Source organism: Muntiacus reevesi, chromosome 4 (genome assembly GCF_963930625.1).
Source record: "Muntiacus reevesi chromosome 4, mMunRee1.1, whole genome shotgun sequence".
Classification (NCBI taxonomy): domain Eukaryota; kingdom Metazoa; phylum Chordata; class Mammalia; order Artiodactyla; family Cervidae; genus Muntiacus; species Muntiacus reevesi.
This window is the reverse complement of record NC_089252.1, coordinates 44,279,693-44,299,685: the sequence shown is the minus strand read 5'-3', so window position 1 is coordinate 44,299,685 and position 19,993 is coordinate 44,279,693. Positions and strand designations below refer to the sequence as shown.

The window sequence follows — 19,993 nt, the reverse complement described above, 5'->3', positions numbered from 1 at the left end:
ATTAATTTTAATCAGTTGCTTTTTCTATATCAATTGATCTTTTTCTTCTTTACTCTTTAAAAAAATGCTTTTATTTATTTATTTATATGACTGCACCGCATCTTAGTTGCAGCTTGTAGGATCTTTAGTTGTGGCATGTGAGTTCTTAGTTGTTGCATGTTGGATCTAGTTCCCCAAACAGGGATTGAACTTTGGTTGCCTGCACTGGAAGCACAGAGTCTTAGCCACTGGACCACCAGAGAAGTCCCTCCTTTACTTTTTTGATGTGACTGTTGTTGTTGTTGTTTAATTGCCGAGTCATATCCAACTCTTTTGTGACCCCATGGACCGTAGCCTGCCAAGCTCCTCTGTCCATGGGATTTCATTGTGTTAATAGATGTTAAATTTAGAATTTTAGAGACAAACACAACTTGTTTGTGGTACATTATTTGTTTCATACAATGTGAGATTTTGTTGACTAGTATTTTTATTTAAGATGTTGGATCTCAAAAAAAAAAAAAAAAGAGATGTTGGATCTCATGTTCTTGAATGATACTGGCATGCAATTTTCAAAATGCTATCTTTGTCTAGTTTTAAAACCAGTCTTGTCAGATGAGTTGGGAATGCTTCCTCTTTATCTATTTTCTGGAACGATTTATGCAGGTTTGATATCTATTTTCTGAAAACTTGGTAGAATTCATCTGTACAGCCATCAACACCTAATATTTTCCTTGTGGGAAGACTCTAATTTACCAATTTTGTCTCTTTAATGGTTCAAGGCTATCCAGGTTTTTCTTGATTCACTTATTGATAAATTATATTTTTCCAGAAAATTTTCAAAAATGTTCAGGTTTATTTGCACAAAGTTCATAATATTCTCTGTTACATCTCAGGTTTTGGCTCCTTTTCTATTCCTAACATTGTTTATTTTTTCTGTTTAAATGATCTTTATTAAATTACTGATTTGGGGCTTTGTTGATTTTTCTCTTGTAACTTTCCTATTGAATTCATTCATTTTTTTTTTTTTGCTTTGGTTTTTTTCTCATATTATTTTTCTAGCTTCTTAAGTTGGATGCTCATCTTTTTAATTTTCAGTCAGTTGAACTCGGGTCTCCCACGTAGCAGGCAGATTCTTTACCATCTGAAATGCCCCTTTCAGTCTTAAGTATTTTCCAATGTAAACTTTTTAGGTTATAAAATTTCCTCTTAATAAGTCTCTAGTTAAATTTCTATGATTTGGGATGATGATGATGATGACAACAATTCAGAATTGTCTTAGATTTACAATGTGCCACACACCAGTCTATGCACTTTGTATGTTACTGCACTGAATTCTAACAACAAATAATAGATACAATTGCTACTGTCATTTTATAGGTGAGGTAACTGAGGCACAGTGAAGTTAAGTAATTTGTTCATAGGCATACAGCTCCTTTTTGTTACCTTGAAGTATTTTAATTATCTTGAATTCCAAATATTTTCTAATTTCTCTCATGATTTATTTATATTTGCTCATAAAGTTTGGAGAAGGGATAGGCTATCCACTCCAGTATTTTTGGGCTTCCCTGGTGGCTCATCTGGTAAAGAATCCTCCTGCAGTGCAGAAGACCTGGGTTTGATCCCTGGGTTGGGACGATCCCCTGGAGAAGGGAAAGGCTACTCACTCCAGTATTCTGGTCTGGAGAATTCCATGGACTGTATAGTCCATGGGGTTGCAAAGAGTCAGACACAACTGGATTCCTTCCTGCTCGTAAATTTAGAAGTGTTTTAAGAGTTCCAGATTCTTTCTTTACATACTTTTTTGAATTTTTAACCCAAATGAATTGTGATGTGATGTTTATAAGGCTGATTCCTTGAAATTTGTTTAGATTTTCTTTGTGGTCTAGTATGTGGGTTGATTTTCATAAATATTATTTGCATACTTGAAAAAAATGTGATTCTCGCATTGTTAGATACAGTATCCTTACATATCTTTTCAATCAAGTGGTTTTTAATTTTTTAGTCTTCTGTATCCTTACTGATTTTGTTTGTTTTTTGTTTTTTGGTTCACTTGTTCTGTTGATTTCTAAAAGATATGTATTGAAAATTTCCTCCATGATAGTGGATTTATTAGTTTCTACTTATCAACTTACCAGGCTTTATGTTAAACATTTTGAAGTGATGTTATTGGATGCATACTAGTTTAGACCTATTGTCTTTCTAGTGAACAATCTTTTATTAAAATGTAGGGAGTTACTTTGTTTTTAGTAACCTTCAATTTGATGCTGTCTAAAATGAATATAGTGAGGCAGTTTTCATTTGGCTAGTATTTGCTTGTCATTTCTCTCTTTAGCCTTTCTTTCCCCCAGCATTTCCATGTCTTTCATTCCATGTCTCTGTAACCAGCATATAGTTACAGTTTTTATATTTAGTTTGACAACCTTTATCTTTTACTTGGGAAGTATAGTGGATCTACATTTATTGTGATTACTGATGAATAGCATAGGATGTTAGAATATTATTTCTACCATTATATTTTGTGTCTTTTATGTATTCTGCTTTACTTTTTTCCCTACCTTGATTTTGAATTGTTTGTGTTTTCCTGGCTGAAGGAGGAGGTTTCTAAGAAGAATCTTTATCTTGGGTAGCCCCTGTTGCTGTTGCAAGGGAAACATGGATCATGGGGATTGACCGATGGTGCTAGGACTGCTGCTGTTTTTAGAACTCATCTGTGGCTTCTTTCCTTGCCAGATCATCCATCCATTTAAGAAGGAGTTTTATACATATTGTGTGTGTATATATATACATGTATAGGGTCGTCCCTCATAGCTCAGTCGGTAAAGAATCTGCCTGCAATGCAGGAGACCCGGGTTCGTTTCCTGGGTTGGGAAGATCCCCTGGAGAAGGAAATGGCAACCCACTCCAGTATTCTTGCCTGGAGAATCCCACGGACAGAGGAGCCTGGTGGGCTCTTGATTCCATGGGGTCTCAAGAGTCAGACACGACTTAGCGACTAAGCCACCACCACCATATATGTATGTATATATGTATATTAAGTGTATTTTAGCATTTTATAGTGGGAGATGTTGCAGATTGGGGTCCCTGGAAAGAAGACTCTTTGCCAGAGATTCGAATGCAGGATGTTTATTAAGATGTGTTCTTGGGATCAACACCTAAAGAAAGAAGAAGGACCAAGACTGAGCAGAAGCAGAGACCGAACTGCAGTGGAATCCCAGAGAAGACCATGGCCACCCTGGAGGGGGAGCCCCGGAGCGTTCCCTGAGCTGAGGCTTCCTCAGGGTGAGGAGGCTGGGCCTTTGTACCTCTAGGTTGAATTTTTAGTCACTGGATGCAGATGCTTCTGGAAGAGAGTGTGGTCTTGGCCAAGTTGGCTCTCCTTATGTGGGGTGATTCCCAGAGGAAACTGAGGGTTGGGGGCTGTCAGCTCTCAGTACCCCAGCAGGTCAGGAGGAAATCCTTCATTCATGAAGGGGCACCTGCTACAGAGGGTTTTTCAGCCTGCCATTTTGCCAGAAATAGAAACCCCCGAATATCTCCATCACCTATGTCCTCTCCAAACAAAAGTCTCACCCCCATGATCAACCTGTGCCTGAAGCCCACTATCTTTTTTTAAAGAACAGAGTTGCCCAGTATAGCATAGACAGAACAATCTGCCCTGCAGGCCCCAAAAGGATCAGCTGAAAGAAAGGAGGGGATCACCCAACTCTTAAAGGAGACCATTGCTCCTGCCAGCCAAGGGTCTTTCACACATCACATCTGTCCTGACTCTGCAACTTTGTACCAACTTTCCCCTATCTGCTGTGCCCTCCCAATTAGCTCTCTGCCAGTCCCGATCCTCCTCCTCCCTCTGTTCTCAGCCCACAGTGCGCGTCCCTGCTCTGAATCCGTAGCACCTGTGCTGGCTGTACTCAGCACGGTCTGCCCAGAGCTGTCCTGTTGCCTTCGATGTGACAGCACAGCAGGCTGAACACCAGACTGGGCCTGCCTTATCCTGCCTGGTGTAGACAGGACTCTTCTGCACTTGAGGGTACAGATCTGGGCTGCCTGCATATGGCTGAGATTTGTCTGCATATGCCTGCAGGCCTGAGATTTGAGGATATGAAACTGGGTCAAGGAAAAGTACAGCCTGACTTTGTGCTGTATCTCAAGTGTGCACTCGAAGGCTCTCACCGCTGATCCAACACTCCCCCTACCCAGGGACAAAGCCTTGTTCACTGGAGAAGCAGGCACGACCCCCAGGAGGTGGAGATGACAGGACTGGAGGGTCTCCCTGGGGTGCTTCTGGAGGGGGAGAGTGCCTCGTGGGGACGGAGTGGAGCTGGCGGGTACCCTCGGGATGGGGAAGGGGCTGAGCTGACCACCGCCCTGGGCCTGTGCTTTGCTGGCAGGACAGCTACCATCTTGCTGATCAGAGCAAGTTTTCATGGGGCACCTGCTGTAGGGCTGGGACTGCAGGGGGGAGAGGCAAGCAAGGCACCCAGGGGCCAAAGCTGATGTAGCTCTTTCTCTGCACGTGCACCAGCTAGAGGGCGGGGCCTCCTGGATCTTGTGCCCTGGCCCTGGGCTCTCTGCACCCAGCCTGCACAAACTGCTGGGTGTTAGGAGCTTCCTGTCCTCTGCCCAGGGTCCCTCAGGGGCGTAGTGCTGCCCTCTCATAGCTTGCTGTTGATCATCTCTCTCTACTTTTTTTCCTTTTGATACTTGTGCTTCCCAGGCAAATTTCACCTCTTAGAGGTTTCTCCTCTTTGACTTATTCAGGCTCATTCACTTCTCATCTAATAACCTCTCATCCAGTAATTCTCTCATTTAGCTCTTCACTTGATGTGTGGGAACCCCCTCCACATACCTACACTACAGGTGGTGGATTCATCGGGCAATAATATGAATTATTAGCATTCATTAAGGGCTCATGAGCCAGGCTCTATCCTAAGCAGATAATCCTAAAGAAGGATTATCTCATTCAATCCTTACATTAGTCCTGATAAACAGATACAGTCATCTTCATTTAATGCACAGAGAGGATGAATAACTTGTATACGTTCGCACAGTTTGTAAGACCCTTGAAAGAGATATTTCATTCATTTCTGAATTCACAGGACCTGGTATAGAGCCTGACATTAATTGTTGAATGAATGATGCATACAAAGGGTATCCCCAACTTTTCCCCCAGTAATCAATGAACGTCCACTAAACATTCAGCTTTATGCTGGTGGAAAGGTTATGTTACTAAAGAATCATCGACTATGTTACATGTCCTTAAGGAACTTACAGAACATTGAAAGAGACAAGCATGAAAAATAGGTGAGATTGTGTATAAATAAATTAGTCGTTGTGTGACAGAGACTGTAAATCTCGTAGATTTCAGAGGAGACAGAAATCAGGGTGGTGAGCGGCCAGGTGGGACCCGAGGTGGGCTCGGAGAACTTGTGGGTTTCAGAGACTGGATTTAGGGTGACTCTGGGGGCAGGCTGTGGTGTTGAGTCTGGAGGAGCAGGTGATGGAAGTCACTGAGGGCTTCTCCATTTCTCTTCGTTTTCTGGTGCGCTGAGATCAATCGCCTCTCTGGTCCCAGGTTAGTTTCAGGCAGTATGATTGGGTGGCCAAGGTGCTCTCCTCTCTTCCCGCCTGATGACACTGGTCACTGGCCAGGCTTTGCCAGTCCCTCTGAGGGGGACCCCCGGGTCCTGCCGAGGCTCTGGACTGTGGTGGGGATGGACGTGAGGCAGGCAAGCCGGGAAGTGTGTGTGGGGTGCTGTGCATACAGGGGCCTGGGGTTATTGGGAGGGGAAAAGAAGAACAAAATCCACAAATGCTTAGGTTCCTTAGAGTCAGCCCTCTGGGGTTTCACATTCACGGCTTCAACCAACCATGGATGTGGAACCCGCCAATTTGAACTGTACCACAGTCTGGGGGCCGCATAACAGAATGCTATTGTCACATGGCTTTGGAGGCTGATGTCTGAGATCAAGGTGTCAGTAGGATCTGAGGGCCATGAAGGTGAATTTGCTCCCCACCGCCCCTAGCTTCTGGTGGTTTGGGGGTAGTTTTCGATACTCTTTGGCTTGTAGACCTCTGCCTTCATCTTAACAGGGTTTTCTCCGAGCATACCTGTCTGTGTCCCTTTCTTTATAAAAACACCAGTCATATTGGATTAGGGGTCCATCATACTCCAGTATGACCTGATCTTTTTAAATTTTTTAATTGTTTATTTATTTGGTTGCTCCAGGTCTTAGCTGTGGCACACAGGATCTTCATCTTCCTTGGGGCAGGATCTTTAGTGGTGTCATGTGAACTCTTAGTCATGACATGTGGGATCTAGCAGCCTGAGCAGGAATGGAACCCAGGCCTGCTGCATTGGGAGCACGGAGTCTTACCCACTGGACCCCGAGGGAAGCCCCCACATGACCTCATCATAATTTAACTAATTACATCTGCAACTACGCTGTTTCCAAATAAGGTCACCCTGGGACTGGACTTCAGTATCTGATTTTTTTGGTAAGGGGGGAGGGGACACAATTCAACCCGTAACAATCAAAGGACCTAACAGGAGCCAAGGCCGGGGAAGGCATGACTTGATTGGCGTTTAGCTAGACTGGATTCCAGAGGTTTGGGGAACAGTGTGAGGGGCCACTAACGTAGGAGGCGCCTGCTCACATAGACTCTGGGCCTGTCCTAGGATGGAGAAAGTAGGACTAGTGGGAGCTCTTGACAGAGAGTGGTTGGAATGAATGCTAGGATGAGTGTTTGAAGGGACCCTCCCCCCATGGCCACATCACTCTCCTGCTGTCCAAGGAGGGACGGGGTCTCCACTCTGCTAGCTGTGGTGCTCTGTCTGCGGCCTGAGTGCTGGAGGAAGTTGGAAGGCTAGTGTGTGCACCCCCGTGGACCCCATGCTCCTCCTGAAGGTGGCCCCCACCATGGAGTAAATGGTTGAGCAAATATTTAGCAAAGAGTAGTTGGAAGAAGTGTGAGATTTTTGGATGGCCTTGGGTGCCCACTCTTGTGGGTCTGGTGCTGAAAGTGGAGGTCTGGAAGGCCAGGCCAGGGAGCAGGCTGTTTGGAGGTTGGCTGGGGGAGCCCAGTGTCTCTGTGGTGCAAAGCTTGATGGGGCTGTGAGGTTGCCCCCGAACTGTAGCTGGAGCTCCTCTGGTTCCTCTCTCTGGACCTCTCCCCGGCTAGTGCCCCCAGGCGCATCCTCTCCTGTCCCCACCTGAGCGCTGGCAGAACCGGGACTCCGCTGGGCCACTCCTTAGCCAGAGGCCTCCACAGAATCCATGAACGCTCTTGGCATCTGGGGGGCTCGTGGGTACCAGGGGCCTTTCAAAGAGGCCAGCCCTCTGCCATCTGTCCACAGACCCCCACTCACTCCAGTGCCCACGACTTGCTCCACTAGAGGTGGAGAGTGTGAGGAGGTTAGCCCAGGGAGCAACCCCCGTTCTTGTCCCCAGCAGGCTACCACCTGCAGCATCTTTCCTGTTGCCCTAAATGAAAGGCCCCCACAGGCAACTGGGGAATGAACCCACTTCTCTTTTTCCCTGAGGTTCTTCTCATTCGGGGTGAATGTTACCATCAGGGAAATAATATGAGTCACTAGTGAGTCAGGATGGAGACCGGGTGAGGAAGTACATGAAACCTGGTAAATATGCCCATTCATCCTCCTGCAAAGGCTTCCCAGCTGGCAGGCACTTCCGCTCTGAGCTGGTGGGAAGGGTCCGCACCTTCTCTGAGGGGGACTTCCTGACCACCCACCCCTGCTCCTCCCTGTGGACCTGGGGATGGCGGAGGACTGTGAGACGTAGAGGAGGGCAATCTGTGCCCCAGGAGGGCCGAGCCCCCAGAATCCTGGGGGTCCATCTGAGATGTTTGCTCAGAAAAGATCACTGATCCCCTCCCTTGTGCTTGACTTTAAGGGGCCACAGAACGGTGGACTGTAACACCTGCTGCCTGCCCTGGACTCCTTGCCAGTCCCAGAACAAGCCGTGGGACTTGGGCTTCACGCCACTGCAGGTGCCAGGCCTTTTCTGGACCATTCTTCTCCAGATCCACCTGTTCCCTCATCACTTCCTACCCTGCTGAGATGTCGGATCTCCAGGAGGAGACCAATCTCCATGGAGCAGCCTTTCATTCCCAATTCCTTATCCCTCTTGCTACCCTTTATTTTTTCCACAGTACTTTTCACCATATGACACGTTACGTGTTATGTTGCCTGTTAGATTATCTGTCTCCCTCTAGTCGAAATGAAGTGTTGCTGGGGCAAGACCTTGCTAATTTGTTCACTGTTGAACCCCAGCCAGGCATGATTGTTCAACAAATATAGAACAATAAAATAAATATTTGATATATATATATATATATACATTTATAATGGAATAAAAATAGCATGAATAGATAAAGGAAAGATATCCTGTCAGCTGTGTGGTACAACATAAGTACTTTGGTGATTCATAACAGTAGAGTGGTTATACATTTTATTTGACAAGCTTAGTGTGAAAGAAATGACTGATTTCCTCATTTTTCCTTTAATTAAAAAAAAAATAGACTAAACCATATCCATCAGCTGGTGGAAGATCTAGTCTGTTTAGTCTACTGAGGTGCCTTCCCTCTGCCCTCGACAGGGTCGTGTAGGGATTCTGGAGGTTTGTGTGGAATGAAACAGTTGCGGGACTCCTCAGGCCACCCCCCACCTCAGCCAGTCCAGTCATTGCTCCTTGGAAGCTTCTGGATCTGTTGCAGGAAGGGGGACCCATTCCAGGGGCGCAAACTGGGCTCTTGTCTAACACTGGGAAGTGAATTGTCCGAGGAGACACTTGTGCTGACAAAGCAAGAGATTTTTTTGGGAAAAGGTGCCCGGGTGGAGAGCAGGAGGGTAAGGGAACCCAGGAGAACAGCTCTGCCACATGGCTTCTAGTCTCACGTTTTGTGGTGATGGGATTAGTATTCGGGTTGTCCTTAGCCAATCATTCTGACTCAGAGTCCTTCCTGGTGGTGCAAGCTTTGTTCAGCCCAGATGAATGCCAGAGAGAAGGACTCTGGGAGGTGGTTGGACATGTGGTGTCTCCTTTTGACCTTTCCTGAACTCCTCCGGTTGGCGGAGGCTTATTAGTTCCGTGTTCCTTACCCGACCTCGTGTCATAAAACAACTCATGCAAATGGTTACTATGGTGCCTGGCCAGGGTGGACGGTTTCTATCAGTGTGCTTCCCCTAACAGATCCAACCTCCCAAGGTGCTCCAAGAAGCAGTCTTTCTGAGGCCCTCTGTCCACGTAGAGGGGGATGTGAGGAGCCCGCAATGGGGACATCGTGGCCTTCCAGCACTTGAGGAACCTTCTGCTCAGCCATGGTCTCATCCACCTGTCCCCAGACCCAAAGGCCCTCCCACCGCCCTCCGGGTTGGCCTCGCACAGATTCTTCAGTGAACTGTGAAGCTTTCATTCCTCACCACCCACATGGCCCTAAAGTAAGAGGTTGAAAAAGCCAGGTTACCTTTTTGGAATGGAGGAGCGAGAACGCACATGAATAATTCAATAGATTAGCCTCCCACGAAAGTTAAGAACTGATGCTTTGTGAATGATTTTCTTCTTCTTCTTTTTTTTTCCAAATAGAGCTGACTCAAGGTTATCTTGTCATAACAGCAGCTCAGTTGTTTGCATTCTTAATATAGGCTTTGTCCGGTGGGAGGGAAAGGGCAGTTGCAGGCAAGGCTCAGGAGCTGCACGCCCTGGCCTTCCCCCGTGGCGGCCTTTTCTGATGGTGACTGTGTCTGCTGCCCAGGGGGCAGAGGCTGAGGGTTGTTGTTGACCCAGTCCCCGAGATGGAAGACCCCCAAGGCGTGCTGAGCCCTGGCACAGGATCCAGCATTTTGGTGGTTGAACTAGGAGTCACGGCTCTGGCTCCCAGGCCTGGCTTTGCCTCCAGCTGGCTGAGAGGTAACTTCCCATGCTCTGCCTCAGTTTCCTCAGCTGAGATGGGTGGTGCACACTCTGTCTCCCTCTTAGGACTAGGGTCAGCTTCGAACAAGAGGATCTAAGTCAGGGCCACCAATGGGGATTCCCCAGGCTGTGGGTAGCTCACAGCAGGGAGTATTTGGTCTACACAACATTTAAAAATTGGCAAGTTAAAAATAAAAGTCTGGCTATCCAGCATCTCTTGGAAGGATGAACAAAATGGCACCATGAGGCTCATCTTCCCACATGGCAGCAGTGGGCTGGGGCTCAGGGCACCTACCTGGGCAGGTGTAGCCTGAGATAACCCCTGGTCCCTGCTGCCTTTGCTTCACTCACTCACTTCATTCACCCTCTGCTTCCTTGGTGAACTTTGCTCCGTGGTGGAAGTGAAGTGCTTTGTGGGAACGTAAAGTATTGGTTGTTTTGTCCAGGGAGTGTTACAGGTGAAATGGCCCAAGGAGAGTGAAGAGGACGATTGGTTAAGGGCGAGGAGGGGCGTTATGGGACCATCCGTCACTTTAGAGGTCAGTGTCGGGGAATGAAAGTGGCCCTTCTGGCCTGCACAGGGTCTCTCTGGGGTAAAGGCGTCACGTTCTCAGTGGGTTCACCGGCTTGAGATCGAGTTGACTCAAGAAAAAGAGGCAGATTTGGTTCTGTTCTTGGTCAAGATCGCAGTTAAGAAGGGCTTAAAAGCTGAGCTAAAGCTCAATTGCTGCAGCTGCTTCTGGCTGCTGATCTCTAGGTCCCTAGCCTCTTGGGGGCCTGCACTCTGGATGGGGTTGGGGGAGGACAAAGTGCCGTAGGCTGGTGACCCCCACAGAGGTCACTGGGCGCTGAGGGGCTTGGGTGGCAGCAATTACTCAGGAGAAAGGCATGAAACTCTGGAGCGGCTGCTTCTCTCAAATCTCAGCATGAGAAAACCTCCCCTGCTTGGTTTTCCCAGTTTTTCCTTTTTGTGTTAATGCCAGCTCTCCTCAATCGTTTCTGTTCATGCAGCACGAAGAGTTACCAGAATGCTTTCACACCTGCTTTTTCTCACTTGAGAAAGTCCAAGTGTTATTTGCTGAGGACCTACTGGGTGCCTCCAAAGGTCTAAAAAGTCATCTGTGATCACTGCATTGCTCGGAGTCTACATTGTTTCTGTGATTATTAAAATAATACATGTTTGTCTTAGAGCTTATGGAAAGGACAGCAAAGTATAAATAAGCAGGGGAAAAAATTCCCTCATCATACCACACTCAGAGACCTATTAGTTTTAGGGAATGTTTTCTCCTCGCCTTTGCTGTAAGCACTTTTTTTTGTAAAAGAAATGAGATCATAGCGAACGTGTATTCTATTTACTTACTCATTTTTTGCTTCAGTTAATGATTTCCCTGAACCATTTAAGATGACTTCATAGATACAATATTTCGGGGTCCACTTGGCCACATGTCATTTAGCACTGTAGTTCTGTAGCCTCTCCCCAGTGCTGGGTATTTAAGATGTTTCCTGATTAACAAAAGACCCCAGACAACTGTCTGTCTGGTTCAAAGCCCTTTGATCCGTCAACAAAAATTCAATTAACCATCAAGTTAAGAAGAAAAAAGGGGAATTTTGTTCCAGCCAAACTGAGGATTATAACCTGGGAAGCAGAATCTCAGGAAGCTCTGAGAACTGCTCCATCTTTTAAGAGTCGAAGTCACAGACATACACATTTAAAAAAAAAATTATTTTAATAGGAGGCTAGTTACTTTACAATATTGTGATGGTTTTTGCCATACATTGACATGAATCAGTCACGGGTGTACATGTGTCCCCCCGTCCCGAGCCACCCTCCCACCTCCCTCCCCATCCCATCCCTCTGGGCTGTCCCAGTGCACCAGCTTTGAGTGCCCTGTGTCATGCATCAAACTTGGACTAGTCATCTATTTCACATAAGACATACGCATTTTTGAGATAAAGGATTTTACATCAGAAAGACATACTGATATCTTACATAAAGTTCACCAAGGGTGCATAGTCCAGGTGAACATACACCAAGGGAATAGCAAGTCAGCATGACCCACTATAGAGCTGGGAAAGAGCACTGTTGTTTTGAGAAGTTACACTGCTAGCATCAGAATAAAGAAAAAGACAACAATCTTGCCGGTTGAGCAGGCATTCCCATCTTACAGGAGCTCTGTCTGCACAGTAATGCAGTTGAACCCTGCTCATTAGGGAGGGAGAAGGCCCAAACCACAGAGAGATCATTTTATATTTAACTTTTCTTGTCCTGCCTTAAAATAGAAATTTTATTTCATCAGATCAAAGTTGGATCATTTCCTAAGGATCAGTTCCTAGAAGGGGTATCATGGGGACTGAGTGTATAAACACTCTTAAACCTTTTGATACATCTTCCCAGGTTCTTTACCAGAAACGTGAGTGACACCAATGACCAGCTGAATGTATTAACATTACATTTATCTTGTCATCTTGATAGGTTAATAAAAAAGGATTGCTTTAATTTCATTTTTATGTGTTTTGGTTACTAGGGGCTTCCCTGGTGGCTGAGATGGTAAAGAATCTGCCTGCACTCTGGGAGACTTTGGTTTGATCCCTGGGTCAGGAAGATCCCCTGAAGAAGCCAATGGCATGCCACACCAGTATTCTTGCCTGGGAAATCTCATGGATGGGGAGCCTGGTGGGCTACAGTCTATAGGGTCACACAGAGTTGGACACGACTGAGTGACTTACACTTTCACTTTCACGCTTGGTTACTAGTGAGGTTAAACCCACACCACAATTTACCTAGATTGTGTATGTATAAGATTCAAAAAGCAAAAAAGGCTATGAATGTGGAGAGTAAGACTTCTTCTCAGCTGGTGCTCCAACAGCTTTCTTGTCTTCTCTGGCAGAGAACACAGAGTGACATGTATTTAAATTGTATGTTATTAGATTTAAGCTGTAGGTTATTAGATCTAAGTTGTAGATTATTAGATTTAACCTTATGTTATTAGATTAAACTCTTATATGTGTGTTCACATTTATATATCTGCTTTTGTGGGCTGTTTATATCCCTAGGTTGAGGATTATTTCTTCCCTTTGATAGGTGAGGAAACTGAAGCTTCAGGAGGTAAAAATGCCAGGAGTCACATGATTGCAAAAGGGAGTGGGCTCTGGGGGCAACTCTACCCAGGAATCTTTGGAGGCAGGAATGGGGCAGCTGCAGGCACATGTGAGAGAGGCTCTGGAAGCGCCTTCTTATCCAGCAATGTCTCCTTCATCAAACTTTTGCTGCTGCCTGAAATCCCACCGGAGGCAGGCCCGCAGCCTGGCCCCTCCGGTTTCTGACACCTGGGAAAGGGCGGTTTCTGTGTCGAGCACTGCCCGGGACACAGGCCCGGCCCTGGCCCTGCATCCTCTGCTTTTTCAGGCCCTCAGCCCCGACCCCACGCCCTGGCCTGGGGCCCTTCAAATCCAGACTCTCCATGCCTAGTGCCCACTACTAACAGTCCTCGAATTACATATCCTACAACTCATCTCTCGGCGTGAGAGTTAGAAACACCTCTGTGTGCACGGCCCTGCTACCGCCCCAGGAAGGTTGGACCCAGTGAGCCATCTGGAGTCTGCCCTCTGCCTCTGCTCCCCAAACACCTTGCTTCTTCCTCTTTCCTGGGATGTGAAAACCTCCTGCTCTAATTTTTGTCAAGGATCCTAGAGTTTTAGAACCTAAAGCTGCCTGAATCAGCCCCTTTTCCCCACTCCACTTGCTTTAGGGCTCTTGGGGAAGACTACTTTACACCTGATTTACATGCAAGTCTATAAAGGCTGTTCAGTTCAGTTTTGTTCAGTCGCTCAGTCATTTCCAACTCTTTGCAACCCCATGGACTGCAGCACCCCAGACCTCCCTGTCCATCACCAACTCTTGGAGTTTACCCAAACTCATGCCCATTGAGTCAATGATGCCTTCCAACCATCTCATCCTCTGTTGTCCCCTTCTCCTCCTGCCTTCAATCATTCCCAGCATCAGGGTCTTTTCAAATGAGTCAGCTCTTTGCATCAGGTGGCCAAAGTATTGGAGTTTCAGCTTCAACGTCAGTCCTTCCAGTGAACACTCAAGTCTATAAAGGACTATCCCATGTAAGGACGACACACGAAGAGCAGGCACAGAGGACCAGTGACCCAGGGCAGAAGGCATGGTGCCGAAGGGGTAGTGAGAGAGAGTCAGAGTTAAGCTGACAGAGCTGGGGGCTTAGGAAGAAGAAGGTTCTTCAACTGGACTTTGAACTTTGGGTGGGAGTCAGGTAAGTGAGGGATGGGATCCAGTTGAATGGGAATGCCCGGGGCGAAGGCTTGAGAGTCGAAATGCCCTGGTGGGTCACAAGGCTGAGGTTTCCCTGGACTGCAGGTCAAGATGCAGGGCAGCTGCTGGAAGGGCCCCTGAGTTGAGAGTTTGGAACTTGTCCTTTGGCAGTGGGGATTCTTGGAAGGTTCAGGAACAGAGGAGGTGGCTGCTGGCATGGTCATTAGGAAGCAGCTCTGAGAGAGTGTGGGGGTACATGGAGACCAAATATGAACTTGGAGGCAGCTGATTTCCCATGCTCTACTCACCTGAGGAATGTAGAAAAGACAATGGCTCCCGTCTCTGCCTGCAGAGCCCGAGGAGGCCAGGGCCGGAAGCATATATATTTTTAACCCAGTCCATATATTTTAGTAACCCATCATAATTTTGGGGGGATATTATTGATGCTCAAAATACTTCAAGCTAGGCTTCAGCAGTACGTGAACCGAGAACTTCCAGATGTACAAGCTAGTTTTAGAAAAGGCAGAGGAACCAGAGATCAAATTGCCAACATCTGCTGGATCATAGGAAAAGCAAGGGAATTCCAGAAAAACATCTACTTCTGCTTCACTGACTACACTAAAGCTTTTGACTGTGCAGATCACAGCAAACTGTGGAAATCTTCCTGACCCACGATTTGAACTGGGGTCTTCGGCATTGCAGGCAGATTCTTTGCCAACTGAGCTATCAGCGAATGGCCCTTCTGTGTCATAATTCCTGCTAAAAATAGTAATTGATGTTTTCTTAGTAGCCTGTCACTTCTACAGCCCTGGGGGGATCTGTCTTGTGAAGGGACACCCCGTCTCACATCAGCCAGTCTGGGCAGGAGAGTGGCAGAGTTGCTGGCTGACCCACTTGGTAGAGGACATGAATCTTGCTGGCTGGACTCTTTCTAAGGAGCCTGTGAGTTTTCTAGCTGGCTGCTGGGGCTGGAAATTGCTTGAATGTGCTTGTTAAATGGCTACTTTGCAAAATTTCAGGTGGAAATACTGTTTTCTTGGCCAATAGGTATTCTGGTACAGACTTTTAGGTTGGTTTTTAGAGTCAGAAGGTGCTGGATTTAAATCTTAGGTTGGCCATTTGTTAGCCTTGTGACCTTGGGTGAGTTACCAAACCTCTCTGAGCTGCACATTTCATCAACTATAAGTGCAGAGAATGGGATTTGCTACATGAAGCTGTTGTAGGAATGGAGAGTATGTGAAGGGCTCACAAAATGTTTCCCCTCCTAATAAACCAAATTCTTTCTTTCTAAGAAATACCTACTAATATTTCCTCAAAATATCTCTTTGAAAGGAAATGTAACCCCTTCAAATCAATAAACAGATAAATGAATAGTTTATTTTATAGATGCTCACAATGTATTTATAAAATGTGTATGTGATGCTGTTTAGTCACTAAGTCGCATCCAACTCTTTGTGATCCTGTGGACCGTAGCCCGCCAGGCTCCTTTGCCCATGGGATTTCCTAGGCAAGAATACTGCAGTGAGTTGCCATTTCCCTCTCCAGAGGATTTTCCTGGTCCAGGGATTGAACCTGAGTCTCCTGCTTAGCAGGCAGATTCCTTACCACTGAGCCACCAGGGAAGCCCGAATATGTGATGGATTTATAGAAGTATGCAATATTTGTATTGTGGATAGATAAGTATATGAAGGGACTTCCCCGATGGTCCGGTGGCTAAGACTCTGAGCTCCCAACACAGGGGGGCCTGGGTCTGATCCCTGGTCAGGGAACTAGATCCCACATATTGCATCTAAGACCTGATGCAGCCAAATAAATAAATAAATATTTGGACTTCCTTGGTGGCTCAGATGGTAAAGCGTCTGCCTGCAATGCGGGAGACCTGGGTTCGATCCCTGGGTCGGGAAGATCCCCGGGAGAAGGAAATGGCAACCCACTCTAGTACTCTTGCCTGGAAAATTCCATGGATGGAGGAGCCTGGTAGGCTACCGGCCATGGGGTCGCAAAGAGTTGGACACGACTGAGCAACTTCACTGGTTCAAGAATATAAAGATCTCGGGCCAGCACAAGTGCAATGCTGCTGCTGTTCCCTGAACGCACCAGGAACTGAAGGGCACTTTGCTGCGGCTTCAGCCTCTGTCCTGCGAGTTCTGCCCCCAGCTCCGCTCTGCTGTGGAGGCAGAGAGTGTGGACAGGGAATCCGAGTCACTCGGCAGAGCATCCACTGAGCACCTCACGTGTGCAGCCCTTCTGCTCACGGTGCCCCGAGGGCCTCTTCCACTCAGCGTCTGGCTGGAAACCAGGCTGACTCACAGGCAGGAGGCGACCTGTCTTGCCATCGAGGACACAGCTCAGCCCGGTGACTGAGGACACAGCTCAGCCCAGTGATACTTCCGGTCAAGCACTTTTGAGACATCAAGACCGCTCTCCTGACTCAAAAGATAGCAACAGAGGCCAAGAGAGACAGGGAGACTTCACTGGGGTCACTCAGCTCATTAGCGGCTGATCCGGGTGGACCAGAGTCCAACTCCGACCACCATCCCTGCCCCGTTTCCCTTAGCATAGAGGCTGTTTATTAAAGGGCTTTATTTTTAGGGGTTTCAGAGTTTTATGTTTGTTTGATTTATTCTCCACTTGCACGGTGAAGTTTATCATACATGCCAGAGTCTTTGGTGGGACTTGAATATTCACATTCGAGGGCAAAGCCAGCCTCTAGGAGGTGCACTGGGGCTCGGTGTGGGGGGCAGGGGTTCCCTACAGCGGACGTTTGGCAATGTCTGGAGACAGTTCTGGTCATCACAGCAGGAGGGTGGGGGAGGAGGTGCTGCTGGCCTCGGAGGGTAGAAACCAGGGATGTTGCTCACCAGGGGAGCACAGGACAGCCCCCAACAAGCACTGTGCAGCCCTTTGCAAATGGTAGCAGTGCCAGACCGAGACGCCCTGGTGATGGGGCGGCAGCACCCCTGTGGTCTGTAGCCTTCTCTTCGGACCTGGGCAGGTTCCCGCCGAGAAACCCAACCATGGCCAAAGCTTTGGGGCAGCGTGGCTGGGACCAGGCGTGCACAGTTAGCCTCTTTTCAGGTCTGCCCAGCTGTTTTCAGCCTAGTATCTCCGTGCATGAGGCCAGCAGTGCAGAGCACCTCTGGGTCAAGCCTCCTGCCATCTGTCTGTCTGGGGGGCAGGTAGAAGGCCCAGCTTGCTTGGGCTTAAGGCAGGGGCGTGGAGGTGGGTAGTAGCTAATGTTCCTTAAGAACCTAAAGCAATTTTCCTGCCCGCCACTCCATTTTGCACCCTCACCTTCAGTGGCCCTGGCACTGCACCTTCCAAAGCTTTCTAGATCTGTGCCTGGAGAATAGATTTGCTTCTTACAAGCAGTCAGGGCTCCTCTCTCTGTCCTAAGGCAAGTGACCCATCTGCTTTTGCTCTTCCAAATTGTTGTTGCTGGCCCCCTTCTATGCCTTCTCTCCAGCCATGCTCAAGCCCTTATTATGCCTTTGCTGCATTTCAGTCAGGCTGGGGGAGGGAGCAAAGAGAACCAGGTGTGTTGAGTTCATCTCTTAAGCAGGAGGATTGGAAAACTAGACTTCATTAAAAGCTTTGCTGTGTGTCTGGCCTTAGAGGAAGGTGAAGAGCTGAGAGCTGGAGCGAGTTGCTAGAGGCGGAATTGAAGGATGCACCAGACAGAGGGTAGGGGAGCTCAGTGACTTTGATCTCACTAAGCCTCAGTGTCTCTGCATGTATGACAACGTGTATCCCCCACCTGCCCATCCAGGTGAACTGAGGGCACGGATGTGGGCCAGCAGAGAACCCTGTAAAGGACCCTGGTTTATTATGGTCATCCTTCTGCATGGACAGCACTCTCGTCTCCACTAGGCGTGGTCAAGGCGATGTGTCACGTGGCACACGCTGGACCGCGGCTCCCGGGTGACGGGCTTACCCAGCACGTGAGCATGAGTACCGACTGCCTCGTTCTCTTGCCAGAGGCCTCCAGTTTGGTTGGCAGAGTGGCGACCAGCTGGCCAATTGGACGGGGCTCTTTAATGTCACGGACGACCCAGCAGTGCAGAGCGGCAGTGACTCCAGTTCCAGGTACAGACCCCCGGTGAACAACCAGGGAGGGGGGAAGCTCTTCTCGGGGCGACCCTGGAGCCTCTGCCCCTCCAGGCTGCCCTCAGGGAAGAAGCGGTCTCAGTGCAATGGCCCAGAGCTCCCCCTGGGATCTGACCTGGGCTGCTTAGATAGGAGGGTGAGGGCCAGGACCCAACCAGAGCAAAGCAGGGACTTACTGCCCCCGCTTTTGGAATGAGGGTGGGGGGTGATGGAATGGGAGTCTGGGTCTCCAGTCTCCACTTGAGGTGGGGGCCATATTCCACCCCTTCTGGAAGAGGAGTATAGGTGTGTATTGGGATGGCACTGGGGTGGGCAAAGACCATTGGCTTCCTGCTCCTCTGAAATCCACTGAGCAGGCCGTCCCTACTCTGCCCAGCCTTGGCTGGGCTGACCTTGGCTGTACTAAGCTCAGTCGTGTCCGACCCTATGGACTGTAGCCCACCAGGTTCTGTGCGTGGGATTCTCCAGGCAAGAATACTGGCGTGGGTTGCCATTTCCTCCTCCAGAGGATCTTCTCAAACCAGGGGTCAAACCTGCATCTCTTACGTCTCCTGCATTGGCAGACGGGCTTTTTACCACCAGTGCCACCTAGGAAGTCCTTGACCTTCGTTGGGGAAGAACCATTTTCATCAAGATAATGATACTGAGAACTGACTTTTATACCATCACATGGTTATTTCTTCTTGATCTGCTGTAGTGTTTGGAGCTAAAATCAGGAATGGGGGGCATTCTGTACACCCAGGAGAAGGAACTGTTTGTAGAACGAATGAAAACGGAGTATTCGCAGGTGGAACCCGCTCATTGCGGGGTGGGGGTGGGGTGCGGCGGGGGTGGTCATTTGGGGAATTTTTTCAGACAAGGTGGGATTCTCTCTCTGCTTGAAGGTGGGTGTGGCTGCAACCTGTCCACTAAGGGTTTCTCGGGGCTAAGTTGTTTGGTTTCTTAATTTTTGCCCTTCCAAGTGCAGGCTAACTATAGATTAATTTCCCTGGGAAAGAGGCCTGGGTTTTTGTTGCTGTTAATATCGACACTAAAACATCAAATTGACCCTGCAGAAGAGAAGTAGTATGTTTTTCAGGGGCTTAATATGCATGATTTTATCCAATGCTTCAAAAAAGGGAGGATGTGGCTCTAATGTCAGATGCAGACGGGGGAGGTGAACAGACAGGCCTTGGGGAGTGGGGCAGCCAAGGGCCATGGCCTAGGATCAGGGTCTTATTCTGACTCTTTAGGAGCCTGGTGCTGCTGCTGCTAAGTCGCTTCAGTTGTGTCCGACTCTGTGCGACCCCAGAGACGACAGCCCACCAGGCTCCCCTGTCCCTGGGATTCTCCAGACAAGAACACTGGAGTGAGTTGCCATTTCCTTCTCCAATGCATGAAAGTGAAAAGTGAAAGTGAAGTCGCTCAGTCATGTCCGACTCTTGGCGACCCCATGGACTGCAGCCTACCAGGCTCCTCCGTCCATGGAGTTTTCCAGGCAAGAGTACTGGAGTGGGGTGCCATTGCCTTCACTTTTGGAGCCTAGTTCTTTCCATATATCTGTGGTGGAAGCCCTGGCCTGCCACTTGGCGCCTGGGATTGTCACCCAGTGAGAGTGACATGTCCAGACTTGTCTGTTCCATATGTTGCGCTTCCAACATTGGCCCATCTGCTGTGTGACCCACTCAACCAGATGCCCCGGGGTGTCTAGGTAAGTCTGCAG

General features: G+C 48.1%; 1 protein-coding gene across 2 annotated transcripts in view; it reads left to right on the top strand.

The window, feature by feature from the left end:
• The window catches only part of ST8SIA5 (ST8 alpha-N-acetyl-neuraminide alpha-2,8-sialyltransferase 5), a 67,180-nt gene that overhangs the window by 8,243 nt on the left and 38,944 nt on the right, over positions 1-19,993 (top strand). The window contains exon 2 of one of the 2 annotated variants that reach the window (XM_065935170.1): positions 18,163-18,270. The exons of the other annotated variant lie outside the window; for it this stretch is intronic. Coding sequence (XP_065791242.1) covers positions 18,163-18,270 — 108 coding nt within the window. The remainder of the gene's footprint in view (positions 1-18,162; positions 18,271-19,993) is intronic. 2 annotated transcript variants of the gene reach the window in all.